General features: G+C 42.7%; 2 protein-coding genes across 5 annotated transcripts in view; one reads left to right on the plus strand and one right to left on the minus strand.

Annotated features, from left to right (window-relative positions):
* Positions 1–13718, minus strand: part of si:dkey-288a3.2 (protein phosphatase 1 regulatory subunit 37) — a 71047-nt gene extending 57329 nt beyond the window's left edge. Inside the window, exons 1-4 of one of the 4 annotated variants that reach the window (XM_034675462.1) lie at positions 13615–13651; positions 13461–13537; positions 9827–10055; positions 9624–9724 (exon numbers count right to left, since the gene is read on the minus strand). In XM_034675462.1, the coding sequence (XP_034531353.1) occupies positions 9624–9724; positions 9827–9989 (264 nt within the window). In that variant the 5' untranslated portion in view covers positions 9990–10055; positions 13461–13537; positions 13615–13651. The other 3 variants (XM_034675464.1, XM_034675463.1, XM_034675465.1) reach the window with 3 other exon arrangements.
* Positions 13649–21752, plus strand: part of vrk1 (VRK serine/threonine kinase 1) — a 14282-nt gene continuing 6178 nt past the window's right edge. The window contains exons 1-8 of the mRNA XM_034675466.1: positions 13649–13779; positions 15837–15996; positions 16175–16230; positions 17457–17526; positions 18105–18192; positions 20245–20353; positions 20513–20605; positions 21306–21438. Coding sequence (XP_034531357.1) covers positions 15837–15996; positions 16175–16230; positions 17457–17526; positions 18105–18192; positions 20245–20353; positions 20513–20605; positions 21306–21438 — 709 coding nt within the window. The 5' untranslated portion in view covers positions 13649–13779. The remainder of the gene's footprint in view (positions 13780–15836; positions 15997–16174; positions 16231–17456; positions 17527–18104; positions 18193–20244; positions 20354–20512; positions 20606–21305; positions 21439–21752) is intronic.

The following is a 21752-nucleotide window of genomic DNA, read 5'->3' on the forward strand; positions in this document are numbered from 1 at the left end:
ATGTAACGTACCAAACTATAAAAAGTGTGTGTGCGCGTGTATCGTGTTTGTGTGTGCATGTATCGTGTGTGTGTTCCCGTGGAGATCTTCATCCCGACCCGTGCTCCCTGCTCTCGCCACCGCACGCCATTTCTGATGCACTGCTAAGAGACCCGTTATCAGCGCGCCGGCCTGTAATGAGAGGAGCAACACATGTCCGGTCCTCCTGCTGCGCCCTGATACACCTCCACTCTACTACTTCCTCCTCCTCCTCCTCCTCCTCCTCCTCCTCTCTGTGCTTTTATTTAGTATGCAAACCCGCTAACAACCAACGTGGAAAAAGTGTGACACTTTGCTTAGTGACATTTACCTCTCTGCAGAGAGTGTGCGTGTGCGTGTGTGTGTGTTGGGGAAGGGGGAGCAATAACAATCAGCATGCATTTAATTTAAAAGACAGAATGTGTGTGTTTGTGTTTTTCCTAGTGCGTGTGCATGTGTGTGTGTGTGTGTGTGTGTGTGTGTGTGTGTGTGTGTGTGTGTGTGTGCGCATGTGTGTTGCAGACTTCCGCAGTGCAACATTAATGCTAATCAAAGGAGCTGAGAAAGCAGCGGTGGTCTGTAAAAACAGATTTTCTCTCTTGTCTTTGCCCCCCCTCCTCCTCTTCCTCCTCCTCCCTCTCCTTCGCTTCCTCCCCCCCTCCTCCCCTGCTCCCCCTTTCCTCCTCCCCCTCACAGAGGTTTATCCAGTGAAGTAGCATGAGTGTGGGCTGAGTCTGACCCTCTGAGCGTGCTGCACAGAGCCGTATTGTTGTGCAGCGGTGGGATGATAAATAATGAAAGTGAAGTTGGTGTAATTGATTTCTCTTCAGTCCACTCAGCTGAATAATCTGCACAGAAACCCGCGCTAAGCTCTTCATTAGAAGATTTGCCAACATGCAACTCATTCTCAGATTATTCTGCAAACACCGCGCACAGAAAGGAAACAGAGTCCGCGCGTGTTCGACTCTCAATCCTTTTGTGTTTGGAGGATTGAAACTAAAATGATGACAGCTTTTGTTCTCACTGAAATAAATCCATCAATAATAACCCCAGTTAACCCTCCTCACAGTCCTCACAGTCCTCACAGTCCTCTTAGTCCTCACAGTCCTCTTAGTCCTCACAGTCCTCACAGTCCTCTTAGTCCTCACAGTCCTCACAGTCCTCACAGTCCTCTTAGTCCTCACAGTCCTCTCAGTCCTCACAGTCCTCTCAGTCCTCACAGTCCTCAGTCCTCTGTCCTCACCTTCCTCACAGTCCTCTGTCCTCAAAGTCCTCTCAATCCTCTGTCCTCAAAGTCCTCTCAGTCCTCACAGTCCTCACCTTCCTCACAGTCCTCAAAGTCCTCTCAGTCCTCTGTCCTCAAAGTCCCCTGTCCTCACAGTCCTCTCAGTCCTCTGTCCTCAAAGTCCTCACCCTCTTCACAGTCCTCTCAGTCCTCACCCTCCTCACAGTCCTCTAAGTCATCTGTCCTCTCTGTCCTCACAGTCCTCTGTCCTCACAGTCCTCTAAGTCCTCACAGTCCTCAGAGTCCTCACAGTCCTTACAGTCCTCTCAGTCCTCACAGTCCTCTTAGTCCTCACAGTCCTCTCAGTCCTCACAGTCCTCTGAGTCCTCACAGTCCTCAGTCCTCAGTCCTCACAGCCCTCTCAGTCCTCACAGTCCTCTCAGTCCTCACAGCCCTCTCAGTCCTCTCAGTCCTCAGTCCTCACAGCCCTCTCAGTCCTCTCCTCTATTGTTCATCCCTCAGAGTCACTGAGGAGAGGGTGAAGATGTGTTAACGTTAGGTGGAGGGCTGTGAGGACGTCTTTACTTTGGGAGTGATGAAACGATTGTGACCTGATCACCTGAGTGACCTGCTGGTTCTAACATGTAACATCAAAAAGTTTGACTCAAAGTGAACTCTGACAGGAGAGAACAGAAAACAGAAACTATCAAACTAAAGACAAACCAGACTTTGGAATTTAATTTAAAGTTAAATTCTGTTTTTATTTCACTGAGTGTTTCTGATCAACCGATCTGTGACGTTGATCCTGATGTTCTTCAGAGAGCAGCGTCTCATCATGGAGAGCAGGAGAGGTCAAAGGTGCACGGCCTGCAGGTGAGTGAACTGAGCATGCATCAACATTTCTTAAATTATTAGGAATCATTATTTGATTCAGTCCTAACTCCTCACCTGTACAGGATCTTATCACATGTGTGAGGAGGGAACAGTCTTTATTCTATGGTTCATATATTTAAATGTATTAACTGATAGTTAATAAAAGCTGCTCTCTGTGGTCTCACCCTGCTTCAGCTCCCCTCGTGTTCCTCCGTCTGAATAAAACATCTGTGCAGACTCTGAGTTAAGTTTGTGATCTCAGGTAGTCGGAGGACATCCTCCTCGCCTCATGTTAGTGAACTCAGAGGAGCGTGAGCGGAGCGGCCTCAGACCCCGCTGGCTCCGGCGTGTTATTGTTTACCACTCCTATGAAGATGTCACCAACAGCAACACTGTTTTATCCACTTACTTCATTTCAAAGCAGCCCGCCCGAGGGTGCAATAAAAAAAGCTTTAAATAGTCTTCATCGCTGCTCCTCGGGGGAATCGCCCCGCGCATGAACAGACCTAATTTAATAAATTTGCTCTTTAGGCGTTCGTCTTATTACTGATTCATTCACAGGCAGCCCTTTTGGTCTAAATATTGCCCCTCTTAGCGAATGCTTAACCATACATATTTTACTCTTCAGGAGGACCACCTACATTCGTCTGCTCTGTAACCGGCTTCATTAGCACCTCAGAGATAATACAGCGGCTGTATGCTTAATGTAAGCACTGCTAACACTCTAATTTTCCACAAATAATTCCCCTTGATCTCCGCTCCAATTTATGCAGCGGGGGGAGCAGCGGGTGGAGGGGGGGGGGGCGCGTGCTCGAACACGGCCGGTCCAAGTAAAGTAAGTATGTACATAAAATGAATTATAAATGTGACGACGCTGTGTCTTCAAGTGGAGCAGAGAGAATAAGTGAGTTTATTACAGTGTGTGTGTGTGTGTGTGTGTGTGTGTGTGTGTGTGTGTGTGTTTGAATGCTTTCACTGGAGAGTGTTTGCAGAGCATTTCGACTGTAAGTAAAAGACTACAGAAGTATTGATTGGATTAGAGCAACACATCATTTCTAACTATACTTGGCTTCTGTGTATACCTTATTATTATTTCATTTCATTCTATATCATTTCATCTTTATTTTATTTATAATATTTAGATCTTATTTTATTCCTTCTTCTATTAATACTTTGACTTTCTTACAGACTAATTATGAGAGCTCTGTAATGACCGAATTTCACTCCTGGGATAAAATAAAGTATTTCTGATTCTGATTCTCAAAATGAGTATTTATTGATCTTATTTCAGTTAAACACATTTGCATCACCATATCACCAGGGGATTGTAGTCCCATACAAACACTGAGTAAATGCATTGAACAAGTCAATGACTGGACAAGCCAGAGTTTTCTTCAGTTAAACAAAGACAAAACTGAAATGATTGTTTTTGGAGCCAAGGAGGAAAGGTTAAGGTTGGGGCGGCAGTAGCTCAGTCCATAGGGACTTGGCTTGGGAACCGAAGGGTCGCAGGTTCGAGTCCCAGTATGGACAAAGCTTGGCAAGTGGACTGGTGGCTGGAGAGGTGCTGGTTCACTTGCCTGGGCACTACCGAGGTGCCCTTGAGCAAGGCACCGAACCCCCAACTGCTCGGTGTGCGCTGGTTGATGGCAGCATCCTCACTCTGACATCTCTCCCTAAGCATGTTCACTGCATGTGTGTGCATGATTTTATGTATATACCAAAAACTGTGTGTGTAGCATGTCCAAAAAAAAAAAAATAGCACGAGTGAAAAAATTGAATTAATAAATAAAAAAATAAAGTAGTACCTAAAAGTTACTGCTCAGCTCCAATCTGCACAGATGAAATGTTCAAACCAAGCCAGAAACCTTGGTGTAGTCTTAGACTAAGACCTTAATTTCAGCAGCCACATTAAGACAATTACAAAGTCCGCCTACTATCACCTTAAGAATATATCAAGGGTTAAAGGACTTATGTCTCAGCAGGATGCAGAAAAACTCATCCATGCATTTATCTTTAGCAGACTAGACTACTGTAACGGTGTCTTTACAGGACTCCCTAAAAAGGCCATCAGACGCCTGCAGCTCATACAGAATGCTGCTGCTCGAGTCCTAACAAGGACCAGAAAAGTAGACCACATTACTCCAGTTCTTAGATCTCTACACTGGCTTCCTGTCTGTCAGAGAATAGACTTTAAAATCCTGCTGATGGTTTATAAAGCACTGAATGGTTTAGGCCCAAAATACATTGCTAATCTGCTGCTACTGTATGAACCACCTGGATCTCTGAGGTCATCAGGTACTGGTCTGCTTTCAGTCCCTAGAGTCAGAATGAAACATGGTGAAGCAGCGTTTGGTCATTATGCAGCACATATCTGGAACACACTCCCTGAAAGCTGCAGGTCCGCTCCAACTCTCACCTCTTTTAAATCAAAGACAAAGACCTGTTTATTTCCCACTGCCTTCTTATCTTAGTTCATTTTAACTCACTTTAAATTAAAATTTTAATGTAATTCTTAATATATTCTAATTGTCCTTTTCTTTTCTGTTTTATTATATTTGTCATTTTAATAATGTTCTTTTGTGCTTGTCTGAATGTCTCCAATGCTTTTAATCTTTTAATATAAAGCACATTGAGTTGCCCTTGTGTATGAAATGCACTACACAAATAAAGCTGCCTTGCCTTGCCTTGCCTTAAAGAGAGGATAAAGGATCAGATGTAAAGTGGATGATTCCTGTATGAGTATCTCTCTGCTCCACAGACTCTGGGTCACTCGGTCAGGCATGCAGACGTGACCTGATTCAAACTGCAGGACTGATTTTGAATTCAGGTAAAAAATGTCAGCTTCATTGCAAGAACCGAGTCACAGAGGGACACGATCACGACCTGGTCAGCTGCTCCTGATCGGTCACAGGAGATTTTCTGGCATGTTAGAAATGTAACTCAGCCGACAGTGTCCTGGAATGAAAGAGCCATGACCCTCAGGCTCTTTCCTGACCGTGCCGGTGCAGAGCGGCAGACAGCGTGTAAAAAGCCCTGCGGTGACACGGCGTGAGATGTGGACAGAGAAAAAAAGGGCCGCCTCTCTGAGGTGTCAGGATGGCTCAGATCAGCAGGGCACAGCGTGGTCAAAGAAAACTTAAACGACAACAGCCTCAGCTCTGACCTGACACATGGCGTGAGCTCTCAGGGCGAGTCTCACGCGCGGCCTGTACGGCGTGTGCACATGAGCAACAGCGTGCATCTTAAGCATTCACTTACAGTGAGAGATGATTTTACACCACAGAGTGCCCAGCCTGTGTATGTGTGTGTGTGTGTGTGTGTGTGTGTGTGTGACAGAGAGAGAGAGCTATTTTCAGCTGTAATATCTGCATTCACACTAAGTAGAGCCCTGTAGTTAACCTGCTCTTAGCCTCGTGTTTGAGCTCTGCACGATGAGCCTGATTGAGACTGATGGAAACAAATGATCCAAATTAACTCAGGGATTTTACTCTGCGTGTGTGTGTGCGTGTGTGTGTGTGTGTTGATACACGGCGCTGCCTTTGTGTTATTGAAGCCCTGAGTTTCCAGCCTGCGTGCTCTGTCAGAGCGTATCAGGTGATATTGTAGTTATTGATCTCTCGGTGAAATAACTGTACAGTTATTTTATGAGCAGAGTTGCTGATGTTGCATAAACCTCCTCATGGTTTCACACTCTTCTTTAAAGTCATATTTCTGTTTGAAGGTTCTGTCAGGTTTGAGTTCGGGTGGAGGATTACGTGTCACAGTTTGAATTAAATCTCTCATGTTCAGTCAAATCAAACATCAGGAGCTCTGAGCAGCAACATTAATAAATGATAACTTCACTTGTTGATGTTAAAGTTGTAAAGCTGTAGATAAAACCCCTCAGTGCAGTTAAAGGAGCAGTGTGGACGTTTAGTGATATCTATCCGTCATGTTGTAGATTGAATCGATCCCTTGCTCAACCCTCATGTCGGTGAAGTGAAGGTGGCCTTTGAGGACCAGAAGCTCCTGTGATGCACGATCAGGGGTGCATCTCGCTCGGCTGGAGGTGAAGCTTTCAGCAGAGTGTCTACCCCCTGGTGGCTGGCTGCAGTATAAGTCAAAAAATCTGTCTCCCCCATTCATTTGAATGGGGGAGCAGTCAAACTTCAAAAAATAAATACACGTCGTACGAATGTTTCTCCCATCCGTACGCTGTGGTTATATGTAATTAGTATTTGACTGTTTTGTGTCCAAGGCCTATTTTTTCTGAACAGTTTCTTTTTCGTTAGTTATTAGAGTTTAAAAAACGGGGTTTTACTTCCTGGTTTCCTTTGATTCACAGCCGCCGTAGAGCGAAACTTCAAAGGACACACAGCGTCTTGTGACCTTACACTGGGATTTTTTGGCTTCAGAACCGTACAACTGGAAGAGGCGGAGCAACGCTGTCCATTTTTATTTACAGTCTATGTACATGATGAGGATGATCCTCTATATGTCAAGACTTTACCATTAAAGCGTCTATAAATACAATTTCTTCAAAAACAACAACAACCACTCCCTTCCTTCTTTTTCCAACCGGTGTATTCCACGCAGCCGCTCACTGAATACAAAAACACGTGTTACTAGTTTGTCCGGTCTGAGCTGCTGTAGAAACATGAAGGCCTTTGTCAACACAGTGTGATGTCATACTGTACTACTCCATTGTTTACACATATAATAACATGATACAGAACAATATATGACGATACGATGCAATACGAAATGATATAATACGGTGCAATATGTAACAATACGAAATGCTATAATACGGTGCAATATGTAACAATACGAAATGCTATAATACGGTGCAATATGTAACAATACGAAATGCTATAATACGGTGCAATATGTAACAATACGAAATGATATAATACGGTGCAATACAAAACAATACAAAATTATATAATACGGTGCAATATGTAACAATACGAAATGCTATAATACGGTGCAATACGTAACAATACAAAATGATATAATGCGGTGCAATATGTAACAATACGAAATGCTATAATACGGTGCAATACGTAACAATACGAAATGCTATAATACGGTGCAATACGTAACAATACGAAATGATATAATGCGGTGCAATACGTAACAATACGAAATGCTATAATACGGTGCAATACGTAACAATACGAAATGCTATAATACGGTGCAATACGTAACAATACGAAATGATATAATGCGGTGCAATACGTAACAATACGAAATGCTATAATACGGTGCAATACGTAACAATACGAAATGCTATAATACGGTGCAATACGTAACAATACGAAATGATATAATGCGGTGCAATACGAAACAATACCAAATGATATAATGCAATGCAATACGAAACGATACCAAATGATATAATGCGATGCAATACGAAACAATACGAAATGATATAATGCGGTGCAATACGAAACAATACGAAATGGTATAATGCAGTGCAATATGACACAATACGATATGATATAATGCGGTGCAATACGAAACAATACGAAATGATATAATGCGGTGCAATACGTAACAATACGAAATGATATAATGCGGTGCAATACGTAACAATACGAAATGATATAATGCGGTGCAATACGTAACAATACGAAATGATATAATGCGGTGCAATACGAAACAATACGAAATGATATAATGCGGTGCAATACGAAACAATACGAAATGCTATAATGCGGTGCAATACGTAACAATACGAAATGATATAATGCGGTGCAATACGTAACAATACGAAATGCTATAATACGGTGCAATACGTAACAATACGAAATGATATAATGCGGTGCAATACGTAACAATACGAAATGCTATAATACGGTGCAATACGTAACAATACGAAATGCTATAATACGGTGCAATACGTAACAATACGAAATGATATAATGCGGTGCAATACGAAACAATACCAAATGATATAATGCAATGCAATACGAAACGATACCAAATGATATAATGCGATGCAATACGAAACAATACGAAATGATATAATGCGGTGCAATACGAAACAATACGAAATGGTATAATGCAGTGCAATATGACACAATACGATATGATATAATGCGGTGCAATACGAAACAATACGAAATGATATAATGCGGTGCAATACGTAACAATACGAAATGATATAATGCGGTGCAATACGTAACAATACGAAATGATATAATGCGGTGCAATACGTAACAATACGAAATGATATAATGCGGTGCAATACGAAACAATACGAAATGATATAATGCGGTGCAATACGAAACAATACGAAATGATATAATGCGGTGCAATACGAAACAATACGAAATGATATAATACGGTGCAATACGAAACAATACGAAATGATATAATGCGGTGCAATACGAAACAATACGAAATGATATAATGCAGTGCAATATGAAACAATACGAAATAATATAATACAGTGCAATACGAAACAGTACGAAATGATATAATGCGGTGCAATACGAAATGATATAATGCGATGCAATATGACATAATACGAAAACAAAACAATGCAAAACGAAGATTGGAACAAAACATTAAGAAACGAAAAAATACTAAATTATATAATGCAGTGCAATACAAAACAATACAAAAAGCAATACAAAATGATCCGAAAAACGAAACGAATGACACAAAACGACACAAATAAATACGAAATGATATAAAGCGGTGCAATACGAAACAATACGAAATGATATAATACGGTGCAATACGAAACAATACGAAATGATATAGTGCGGTGCAATACGAAACAATACGAAATGATATAATGCGGTGCAATACGTAACAATACGAAATGATATAATACGGTGCAATACGAAACAATACGAAATGATATAGTGCGGTGCAATACGTAACAATACAAAATGATATAATACGGTGCAATACGAAACAATACGAAAACAAAACAATGCAAAACGAACGATAGGAACATAACAATACCAAACAATACTGAAACGAAACGAAACAATTACGAAACGATACGAAAACTAAACAAACGACACAAAACAAAACAATACGAAAACGAAACAGTTCGAAACCACATGATACGTAGGGACTCACTGAACTACAATCTGATCAAACAGAAACCCGTCAAAGCAGGAGAGATCAGTCTATAAACCATGGTCCATCTCACAGACGGACCTGACTGAGCATGGATCAGAGCCGTTACTGATCTGCATCATGATGAGGGTTTCCAGCATCCTCTCAGCCTGTCATTAAATCCCAGTAACATCTGTTTGAGTTCATAACACTGCAGTCAGACAGATTCAGCTGACTTTAACAGTGAAACTGAGACTCAGCAGTTTGTAATAAACAGATATGTTTGGTTTGGATTAACTGCGTTTCTGTGGTTTCCAGCTAACATGAACGAACAGTTCACTTTGAGTCTGGACTCAAAGGGATAGCATCTCACAGAAGCTAAGACAGTAGATCCATCAGTCACTCGTCAACTTAAAACCAGCTCTGAGAGGTGAGGTGTGTGTACCTGTAGCTGCTGCAGGATGCACTCTTTAGGCTCCACCTGATGTCTGCTGCAGCTCAGCTCGTAGGCCGAAACCACCTCCACCAGGCTGACACAGCTGTCCCCTGAAACAGAAGATAAGACTCAGTGACTGTCCTCATGTTTCTGAGTAACAGAGAGAGAGAGATCTACCTGAGTTTAACACGTTAACTCAAACAGCTGCTCACCCTTTCTGTCATTGTCTCTGTGCTCAGCAAACCCAGACACGATGAGTTCATCAGGAGGGAACGACACATGCTTCTCTCCTTTACTTCTCTTCTTCTTCTGCTTCTTGTTGTTTGATTCTGCTCCTTCATCACTCTGCTCCTCTTCGTCACTACAGCCAGTCATTCCTCCGTTCACCACGTCACCATGGAGCTCAGCTCACTACGTCAGCCCCCTCCGTCACCTCTGAGCCTCGGAATCAGAAACAGAGAAGATATTAACGTAAAGAGAGGAACGTGTTGGACAGCTGAGGAACAAACAGCATCAGCAGCTCTCTGTGATCACCTGGACACACTCTGAACAAACAATATCTTATTCATGAGCCCAACATCGGCGGAGTCTGAAACTCAATATGTTTGTATCAGGTGACTCATTCAAAACAGGCTGCACATTTACATACCTATTCAAATGCAGCACTCACACACACACAGTCAGAGTTTATATACACTGACAGGGCCAGGTACTTTATAGAAGGTACACCTGAGTTTATTCATCTGATGCAGAATAACAGCAGAAAAACTCAGAGGACATTATCAGAGGAGGGGACACGTGTCTGTGCTGTAAACACTCTAATGCGTCAGGATGGTTTCTGTCTCCTCTCATATTTAAGGAGAATATTTGGAGTTTTTCAGTCAGACTTTAATGAGTCTCCTGCACCCTGATACCTGTCACAGGTAGAGTTGATGATTGTTCCCCTCAGGTCTGCGTTTGGGGAACTTTTGGTGTCAGAATCACAGACAGAGATCTGAGGTCACACACGGAGCTGCATCCCGAGTGTTTCTTAATTAATTTAACATATTTTACTGTTTTTACCACCGGAGGAGAAAAGAACCTGCAGCTATCATTACGTTTATCTGAAACATCCATGAAGGACGTGTCAACAGCATCATACGTGAGGAACGTTAAATCTTCACAAAGTGGACTCTTAAATCGAGAATTTGATTAGAGTTAGGGTTAGGGTTAGGATTAGGGTTAGGGTTGGGATTAGGGTTAGGGTTAGGGTGGGGTTAGGGTTAGGATTAGGGTTAGGGTTATGATTAGGGTTAGGGTTAGGGTTATGATTAGGGTTAGGGTTATGATTAGGGTTAGGGTTATGATTAGGGTTAGGGTTATGATTAGGGTTAGGGTTATGATTAGGGTTAGGGTTCTGGTTAGGGTTAGGGTTATGATTAGGGTTAGGGTTCTGGTTAGGGTTAGGGTTCTGGTTAGGGTTAGGGTTATGATTAGGGTTAGGATTAGGGTTAGGGGTGTGATTAGGGTTAGGGTTAAGATTAGGGTTAGGGTTATGATTAGGGTTAGGGTTAGGATTAGGGTTAGGGGTATGATTAGGGTTAGGGTTAAGATTAGGGTTAGGGTTATGATTAGGGTTAGGGTTAGGATTAGGGTTAGGGGTATGATTAGGGTTAGGGTTAAGATTAGGGTTAGGGTTATGATTAGGGTTAGGATTAGGGTTAGGGGTATGATTAGGGTTAGGGTTAAGATTAGGGTTATGGTTAGGATTAGGGTTAGGGTTAAGATTAGGGTTATGGTTAGGATTAGGGTTAGGATTGGGGTTAGGGTTATGATTAGGATTAGGGTTAGGATTAGGGTTAGGATTGGGGTTAGGGTTATGATTAGGGTTACGGTTAGGGTTAGGATTAGGGTTAGGGTTATGATTAGGGTTAGGATTAGGGTAAGGATTAGGGTTAGGATTAGGGTTAGGGTTATGGTTAGGGTTAGGGTTATGATTAGGGTTAGGATTAGGGTTAGGATTAGGGTTATGATTAGGGTTAGGGTTATGATTAGGGTTAGGGTTAGGATTAGGGTTAGGATTAGGGTTAGGATTAGGGTTATGAATAGGGTTAGGATTAGGGTTATGATAAGGGTTATGATTAGGATTAGGGTTCGGGTTAGGATTAGGGTTATGATTAGGGTTAGGGTTCTGGTTAGGGTTAGGGTTATGATTAGGTTTAGGGTTCGGGTTAGGGTTAGGGTTATGATTAGGGTTAGGGTTATGATTAGGGTTAGGATTATGATTAGGGTTAGGGTTCTGGTTAGGGTTAGGGTTATGATTAGGGTTAGGGTTCGGGTTAGGGTTAGGGTTATGATTAGGGTTAGGGTTATGATTAGGGTTAGGATTATGATTAGGGTTAGGGTTCTGGTTAGGGTTAGGGTTATGATTAGGGTTATGATTAGGGTTAGGATTAGGGTTAGGGGTATGATTAGGGTTAGGGTTATGATTAGGGTTAGGGTTAGGATTGGGGTTAGGGTTAGGGTTAGGGTTAGGATTAGGGTTAGGGTTAGGGTTAGGATTAGGGTTAGGGTTATGATTAGGGTTAGGGTTAGGATTAGGGTTAGGATTAGGGTTAGGGTTATGGTTATGGTTAGGGTTAGGGTTAGGATTAGGGTTAGGGGTAGGGTTATGATTAGGGTTAGGGTTATGATTAGGGTTATGATTAGGGTTAGGATTAGGGTTATGATTAGGGTTAGGGTTATGATTAGGATTAGGGTTAGGATAAGGGTTAGGATTAGGGTTAGGATTAGGGTTCGGGTTAGGATTAGGGTTATGATTAGGGTTAGGGTTCTGGTTAGGGTTAGGGTTATGATTAGGATTAGGGTTAGGATAAGGGTTAGGATTAGGGTTCGGGTTAGGATTAGGGTTATGATTAGGGTTAGGGTTAGGATTAGGGTTAGGGTTCGGATTAGGGTTAGGGTTATGATTAGGGTTAGGATTAGGGTTAGGATTAGGGTTAGGGTTCGGGTTAGGGTTGGGTTATGATTGGGATTAGGGTTCGGGTTCTGGTTCGGGTTAAGATTAGGGTTCGGGTTAGGGTTAGAACTAAATTAAAGCAAACAGAACCAGAACTAAACTCAAGCAAACCGAACTAGAACTGATCCAGAACCGAACGAGAATCGGAACCGAACCAGAACCGAACCGGAACCGAACCAGAATCGAACCGGACCGGAACCAGAACCGAACCAGACCGGAACCAGAACCGAACCGGAACCGAACCAGAATCGAACCGGAACCAGAACCGAACCAGAACCGAACCGGACCAGAATCGAACCGGAACCGAACCAGAACCGAAACGGACCGGAACCGAACCAGAACAGGAACCGAACCGGAACCGAACCAGAACCGAACTCAAGCAATCAAAACCAGAACCAAACTGGAGCAAACAGAACCAGAACCAGAACCAACTCAAGCAAACAGAACCAGAACCAAACTCAAGCAAACAGAACCAGAACCAAACTGGAGCAAACATTAATAATGTCCTCAGGTTGGCATTGAGAAAAATCAGATGCCTCAGCTTGGATGGGTTGATCCGATTTCTCCTCTCAGTGAGTATTTGCCCGGTCTTTGAGAAGAACCCTAACCCTAACCCTCTCGGAAGGAACAGATGAAGCCACGATACACAGCCTCCCCTCCATCACCTGTATCCTATATCCTCACATGTGATTGGCCGCATGGCCGCCATGCTGACCCATCAAAAAAGTTCTGCTGTGAGCAGAGCTGGGGCTGAACGCTGTGAGAGCCGCAGCTTTTGATCATGACACATCACTAATGTGCTTAATGTGTGTTACAATTATGAGGGGGTCCTTGGACCATTTTCTCACCTGTAAGGGGTCCCTGGCTCCAAACAGTTTGAGAGCCCCTGATTTAAAGAAGCTCCTCCACAGCAGGAAACATAACTCTGTGATATTTTAAAGTGTTAAACTCATTAAAGTCTCATGTTAGTCTGAAACACGTGGGAACAGATTTATTTCTTACCTGTTGAACAAACATCCCAACGGCTCAGTCAAACGACGTGACGTAGAAACTGACGCAGCGTGCTCGACCAATGGGAGAGCAGAGCGCGGTGACGTCACTTCCTGGTTGGTAGTTTTGCGGGAAGTTTGTGAAACTGACAGAAAACCGGACAACCGACGAGTCACGGTCAGTATTCATCCTTTACCCACTCACACAGGAGAGAGGAGGAGAGAGGAGGAGAGGGTGCATGTGTTTAACGAGGAGGAGAGGGTTCATGTGAAGGTTCTCATCATTCAGGAGATTTTAATGTCGACATGGAGCAGCTAACCATGCTACTAGCATCAGAGCTACATACAGAAACACTGTGTAACGCTAGCATGGCTGATGGAGCTCCATCACCTGCTCTGTATCCACCTGCTCTCCGGTTTACTCTCAGCAGGGAGGATTCACTGTTTTAATCCCTCAGTGAGAGTTTAACCCACTCAGAAACACGACAGTTATTTCCTGACACAGAGAGGAGAGCTCAGGATGTGGTTACAGAGAGCTAACTCAGCGAACAGGAACACAGGGGGAGTTCATCTTTAACAACATATAAGACTGTTTAAACTTGATATCAGACCTCCTGAAGGTGAACACTGAGTCTTTGTAACACTCTGAATAAAGGTTTCATGATCTCAGGGTATTAAACATGTTGATGCAGGTTAAAGTCAAACAGGAGGGACAACAAGGCAACACAGACTGGGACATGTCCTCCTTTAAGACCACAGAGACTTTATTAAACTTATTCAACACAGAGACATGTCTTCCTTTAAGACCTCCTTTTAAAAGTAAACTTAAGACATACCTCTTTAATCTAGTGTTTCATTTTGAGTAATTAATTTTGCCCTGGACTGCATTATTATTATTATTATTATTATTATTATTATTATTATTATTATTATTGCTTTATCTTAAATACATTTATTTAATACTTAAATAATTATCTTATTTTAATTATTTATTTATCTATTTATTTCTTATATTTATCTGATCTTGTTAATGCTTCCTTATTTTTAACTTTTCTTTCCACTCTTACTTATTTTAATAAATGTTTTTTGTTTTTTTAATTTTTTTAATTTTATTTTCGCCACAAGTGTACAAAAAAAACATATACACATACATACATACACATATGTATACATATATACACATACATGCCCACATGCATATACATGATAATAACTGAAAGAAAATAAGTACATTGAAAATAATAATAGTAATAATAATAATAATAATAATAATAATACTAATACTGAAGTGTTGAGTGTCCAATATGTTGAGTGATGTTGACATACATTTAACGTTTTATAGTACAGTGAGGGAGTGTGAGTGCGGTTAGGGGACATAAAGGGAGAGGGGTGTGTGTGTTTGTGGTGTGTCTAAGTAAAAGAAGTTGGTCTATGTGTTTGGGTTAATACTGTGGATTGGGAATCAGGCAGTAACAGAGGTAAGTTTATTAATGAATGTAGACCAGGTTTTGGAGAAGTCAGCTGATTTGTGATTGAGAGAGGCAGAAAGTTTTTCCAGGGATACATGTTCTATTAGAAGATTCTTCCATTCAGCAATATTGATGAGCTTTTTTGATTTCCAGTTTAGGAGGATTGTTTTCTTGCCGATAGCTAGAGCTGTGAGTAGTGCACTAGATGTAGGGTTTCGTGTTTGTGTTTTAGATATATCTCCTAAGATGCAGAGCTGGGGGCATAAGGGGATGTGGCTGCCCAGTATATGAGATAGGTGATCTGTGACCTGGACCCAAAATTGCTTAACAGGTGTGCAGTGCCAGAGTGCATGCAGATAAGTGTCAGTAGTATTCTGGGTGCAATGAGTGCATTTATCAAGGCCGATTAAACCCATTTTGTGTAGTGTATTCTATGGATGACCTTGCACTGGATAAGCTGTAAGCTCAAGTTTTTGCAGTTGACAAAGTTATTGATACATATTTGGGTCCAGAAATCCAGATTAGTGCTGATGGACAGATCCTGTTCTCATTTGTGGGTTGGAAGAGAAATTTGAAGTATTTTATTTATAATCATGCCTTTTATTATTCTACCATTGTTGTTTTCTCTCTGTTATTTAGTGAAGTACTTTGTGCTGCATGTTAATATGTATGAAAGGTGCTTTATAAATAAAGTTGAGTGAAGGATTAATCATTGCATCATAATGCTTGGAGCTTGATGATGTCACGGCGGCGCTGTGTGTTTCAGATGCCTCCGAAGGCCAAGGCGGCGGGGAAAGGCAGAGCTCCAGCCAAGAGGAAGCTGGCGGAGGAGTTTCCCCCCGGAGAGGTGCTCACAGACACGGGGAAGAAGTCCTGGAAGCTGGGGGAACCTGTTGGACAGGGGGGCTTTGGTCTCATATATCTGGGTAGGTCTGAAGAGCCGGGTCACGTGTAGACCAGATGATGTGACGGCGTCTTTTTAGATTCAGAAACTCTAAACACACAGTTCTTTATTTGTTTGTTTGTAGCTTCTTCATGTTGATGTAACTTTTTTTCCGGTTTGAAAGTCAAACATTTTAAATGATCCGTCCTGTTTCTCCTCAGCTGAAGAGAACTCTGCCAAACCCGTGGGTCAGGACGCCAGATACGTGGTCAAAGTGGTAAGACTCCACACGCTCTGAATGCGACCTATAATCACCTCGTTCCCATGTTGTGTTAACCACCGTGTGTGCTGATTATCTTACATGATACAGTGAGAGGCAGCTATTATTGAGTCCCAACTAGGGATGTACATTTTAAGTATTTTCTGTGATCGATTCTTGGAAATGTTAACAATCAATTATCGATTAATCAATAAAAATAAAAATATATATATATATATTATTCTTATGTGAAAAACAAGGCCAAATACGTTTTTTCCAACCCCTCCTCTGTTTTTCATTCCCTGCACACGTGTGCTAACAAGGAGCTTAGGAGGGAGGCATGCTAGTTGTAGGCTGTCTGAATAAACACAAAGGTCGGTTTTACTCCCCACATCTGCAGATTTGAAGATCTAGTGGATGATTTTTATTTTTCATGGAAAAGTGCTAGTTAGCATAGCCACATAGCTACATGTTCGTCGCTGTGTACCAAGACACACGTCGACATACTGACAAATAAAACAACAAGAAACACTAAATCTGTGACCAATGGTTCAGAAAGGTCCTGCTGCAGGCGCCTCTCCATCAGGATCAGATTCTGGATCAAATTCAGAGGGTTGAGGTAACGCGGGTCTGTGAGCAGCCGTGTATATTCAGCCGACATGTAAACATTAGATCAACGTGCTGGACAGCCGAGGGCACATCCACTTCCTGAGGGGGCGTGGTCAGAGAGCTCATTCTCATTTAAAGGCACAGACACAGAAAACAGCCTGTTCTGAGCAGGGCTGAAAAAGAGGGGTTTACAGGCAGACCAAAATCTGATTTCAAAGTGTTTTTTTTGAGCAATAAACTTTAAAGACATGCTTTGGGGACCTCTTAGACCAATATATTTTGATGAAAAAGAGCATAATATGTCACCTTTAAAGCATTAATATGAGCTTAGATAAGTCAGACTGTAAACCGTCCTGCTCTGTGTTCTGTGATTCACCTGCTCAGGTTTGCAGCTCCACTCTCCTGATGTCATGACCCGTAACATTCATCCAGTTATTCTCATGTTTGACTCCTCATCTCTCTTTGAACTGTCACACCTCATGATTCTTCAAACTGGTGGACGTGTAGACCCCCCACCCCCCGTGGACCGTTGTTGTGTTTCATGGTCACAGTCTGTGGCGATCAGCTGTTTCTGCTCAAAACAGCTGATCACTGAAATGTGTTTGTTGTTGTTGTTGTTGTTGTTGTGTGCACAGGAGCCCAGCGACAATGGCCCTCTGTTCTCTGAGCTCAAGTTCTACATGAGAGCTGCTAAGCCTGACCTGAGTAAGACAACCGAACACACACACACACACACACACACACACACACACAGACACACACAGAGAGAAAGAGAGCTTAAGTTGTCCTTTCCATGGTAGCAGAGTTTCTCGGTGCAAACAAATAAAAGGAGGAAGTTTCTTAATTAAAAAGACTCTCTCTTGTATCTGAAGCATGGAGGGCCTGTTCGGGGGAGGGGGAGTGTTTTTTGCCCCGAGGCCACAGCTTTGCATTTTATATAATAACACTCCAAATGTCAATCTCCCCTGACAATTAACTGTTATATTACTTAGGAACCAAAGGCTCATATTTTATTCATGCTGGAACCTCATGATGTTGGTAAATATTTGTCCCAGCAGCAGATTAGCTTGTCCCCCCCTCCATCCCTCCATCCCTCCATCCCTCCACCCCTCCATCCCTCCACCCCTCCATCCTCCTCTTATTACTTTGAGCACCACAGCCGTCAGACATGCATACCTGCCTTTCAGATCCATGCAGTGGCTTCAGAGATTCATCCCAAATCATTTGAAGATGTTTGAACAGGAAAAGGTTCTCCACGTGATCAGTTTCTGTTTGCTCCTCAGTTCAGAGCTGGATGAAGAGTCACAAGCTGAAGAGTCTGGGGGTCCCGAAATACTGGGGCTCAGGTCTACATGAGAGAGGAGGGAAAAGGTAAGACCAGGACCAGGACTGCTCACCGGAGCAACATAACAACTGAGTTTAACTTCATATGATCTCAGAGTACAAAGATCACCTGATCACACTCACTTCTTTTCTGAACATAATCTCACAAAGACAAAGAAATACAGATAAAGATAACTCTCTCTGTACAGACAGACTGTTATTGATAAGATAAGATATTCCTTCATTCGTCCCACAACGGGGACATTTAAAGTGTCACAGCAGTAAAGTAGACAGTGCAAAAGAGTATAAAGCGAACAAGAGCCTATAAAATATAAATTATTAAAAAGATATGAGCATTAAATTAAAGAGGTAAAAATAAGCATATCTTACAACATATATTTATATATATATTATTGGTCATAGAGTCTGACCACTGCAGGAAGAAAAGACCTGTGGTGAGACACCGCGGGTGAAGAAGTCTGTCACTGAACGAGCTACTTGGTGTTGTTATGGTCTCCTGGAGGGGGTGTGACGCGTTGTCCATCAGAGAAGATACGTCATCAAGCGCACGCCTGTAAACGTGCCATGCTGCGTTCATGCAGGCTCGGAATTGCTAAAGCCTACCGAACAAACATCAGAGAATATATGTCATCAAAATAGACTGTAAATAAAAATGGACAGCATTGCTCCGCCTCTTCCAGTTGTACGGTTCTGAAGCCGAAAAATCCCTCCTGGGCGCCGCCATTGTGCAGCCAGAGTCTGTGAAGCCACTGTAACGAGCTCCACCCTACAGCGTAGTGTCACAAGACGCTGTGTGTCCTTTGAAGTTTCCCTCTATGGCAGCTGTAAATCAAAGCAAACCAGGAAGTAAAACCCTGTTTTTTAAACTCTAATAACTAACGAAAAAGAAACTTTTCAGGAAAAAGAGGCCTTGAACACAAAACAGTCAAATAATAACTACATATCACCACAGCATACGGATGTGAGAAACATTTGTACGACGTGTATTTATTTTTTTAAAGTTTGACAGATTTTTTGACCTATACTGCAGCCAGCCACCAGGGGGCAGACACACTGCTGAAAGCTTCACCACCAGCCGAGCGAGATGCACCCCTGGTCATCAAGCGCACGCCTGTAAACGCCCCATGCTGCGTTCATGCAGGCTCGGAATTGCTAAAGCCTACCGAACAAACATCAGAGAATATACATCATCAACATAGACTGTAAATAAAATTGGCAGCGTTGCTCCGCCTCTTCCCGTTGTCCACCCTACAGCGTAGCGTCACAAGACGCTGTGCGTCATTTGAAGTTTCCCTCTACGGCGGCTGTAAATCAAAGCAAACCTGGAAGTAAAACCCCGTTTTTTAACCTTTAATAACTAACGAAAAAGAAACTTTTCAGAAAAAAGAGGCCTTGGACACAAAACAGTCAAATACTAACTACATATGACCACAGCATACGGATGTGAGAAACATCTGTACGACGTGTAGTTATTTTTCAAAGTTTGAATGCTCCCCCATTCATTTTGATTTTTTGACCTATACTGCAGCCAGCCACCAGGGGGCAGACACTCTGCTGAAAGCTTCACTTCCAGCCGAGCGAGATGCACCCCTGGGTGTGACGCGTTGTCCATCAGCGAATACACGTCATCAAGCACACGCCTGTAAACGCCCCATGCTGCGTTCATGCAGGTCTGGAATTGCTAAAGCCTACCGAACAAACATCGGCCGATAATATCAGAGGGCCGCTAATATCGCCCATCCCTAAATATAACCCTATAAACTCAGAACTGTTTCTGTTTCATTTAAAGTCTTGATGCACATTTAAACAAACTGGCGGTCTATAATCCCACAGCATATTAACCCAACATGAAACCTCAGAGGTCGACTGTTAAACCTCTGCGCTCTTTATGAGGTGACATCTATTTATTTATGGGATCACAGTAAAGCAGTCTCCATGTTCTCATTGACACGCAGGAGAAGGTTCTGCTTGATCAGTGCATCAGGCTTTCCCACAGCTGTGTCTGCTGCTGCAGATGATAACACAGGAACGCCACGTATTTAAGGACACCTCACAGGTACGCGTTCTCTGTCCGTACAGGTACAGATTCATGGTCATCGACAGACTCAACACAGACCTGCAAAAGAAGTTTGAAGAAAGCGGACGAAGGTTTCCCAGAAAGCTGGTGCTGCAGCTCGGCATTCGACTGGTTGGTTCACGTTGTTTAGAGCTGCGTTTGAATGAAGTGCATATTTCTGTCATTTCATCACTGAGATCTAAATCCTCCTGTGCGTAGAGTCTTCAGTGTGGATCCACTCTTCTGTTTCAGCACTAACACAAAGTGATGTCTGTGTGTTGTGTTGTTCAGCTGGACACCCTGGAGTACATCCACGAGCACGAGTACGTCCACGCCGACATTAAGGCTTCAAACCTCATGCTGAGCCACAGCGATCCCCACCAGGTCAGTACGAGAGGACGCGTCTCATCCCTGAAAACATCAGGTTGTATTTCTGGAAGTGGAAAAAAAAAAAAGAACGCGCTCTTCATCGCCCTGGAAATATCCCAATGCTCATTTTTGATGATAGTTTTTGTGATGAAGGTGCTCTGACCTCAGATCTGCTCCTGAAAGCAGGAAATGATTGTTTTTCATCATAACACACTCGCGCTGCTTCATTAGATTCAATTAAGACCTGCAGAGGAGTGTGTGTGTGTGTGTATGTGTGAGTGGGTGTGTGTGTTTCAAACAGGGGGAGATTAGATGGCAGCAGCTAAGAGCTTTCTGCAGCAAACAAGGCAGGGGCAAATATTTAATTTGAAGATTAATAATGTATCATTGGTGCTGTTATTAAAGAGCTATTTATAAATGACAATTTAAAAGCGGTCCCCTCGGGAGTTTAGTGCTAGGTGAGGTTGTTTTGTTTTTTAGGAGCTGAATTATTGTAATATTTCCCCCTGGAGATGTTTGGATGTAGCTTTGCTTTTATTGCTGCGTGTCTCTTTATTAGAGCTAATAACTAACCGTATATAAAAACCTGAGAGTGTGGACTGATCTGCTCTGCCGTGCTCACGCTCCCTGCCCCGTTTCTCTCCGCGCTGCAGGAACACTCACAGAGTTTGAATTCCTGCACGCTGACTGAGCGTTCCTCTTCTTCCTGTTGCAGGTTTATTTAGTGGACTACGGGCTGGCCTACAGGTACGCTCCTGAGGGAGTCCCGAAGGAGTACAAGGAGGACCCTAAGAGATGTCACGACGGCACCATAGAGTTCACGAGCATCGACGCACACAAAGGAGCATGTAGTTATATACACACACACACACACAGATGATGATGTCGTTTCAGTTGATAATCATGGATTCCTCTGTGATCAGCTGTGTGTATCTGTCGTCTATACACCTTATTTCAGTGTTGATGATTACAGTGTTTAGAGTCAGATCAGAAGGTTTCTGAGACCCTGTGGAGCTGGATTCAGAGTGAAGCTTGTTAAAGGGATATTTCAGGTTTTTTGAAGTGGGGTCGTATGAGTTACATTCCCAGTGTTTCCCCCAGGTTTACAGCCATGGGCGGGGGGGGGGTTCAGACAGACTTTGCCACAACAATCTATCTATCT

Source organism: Notolabrus celidotus, chromosome 22 (genome assembly GCF_009762535.1).
Source record: "Notolabrus celidotus isolate fNotCel1 chromosome 22, fNotCel1.pri, whole genome shotgun sequence".
In the NCBI taxonomy this organism is placed as follows: domain Eukaryota; kingdom Metazoa; phylum Chordata; class Actinopteri; order Labriformes; family Labridae; genus Notolabrus; species Notolabrus celidotus.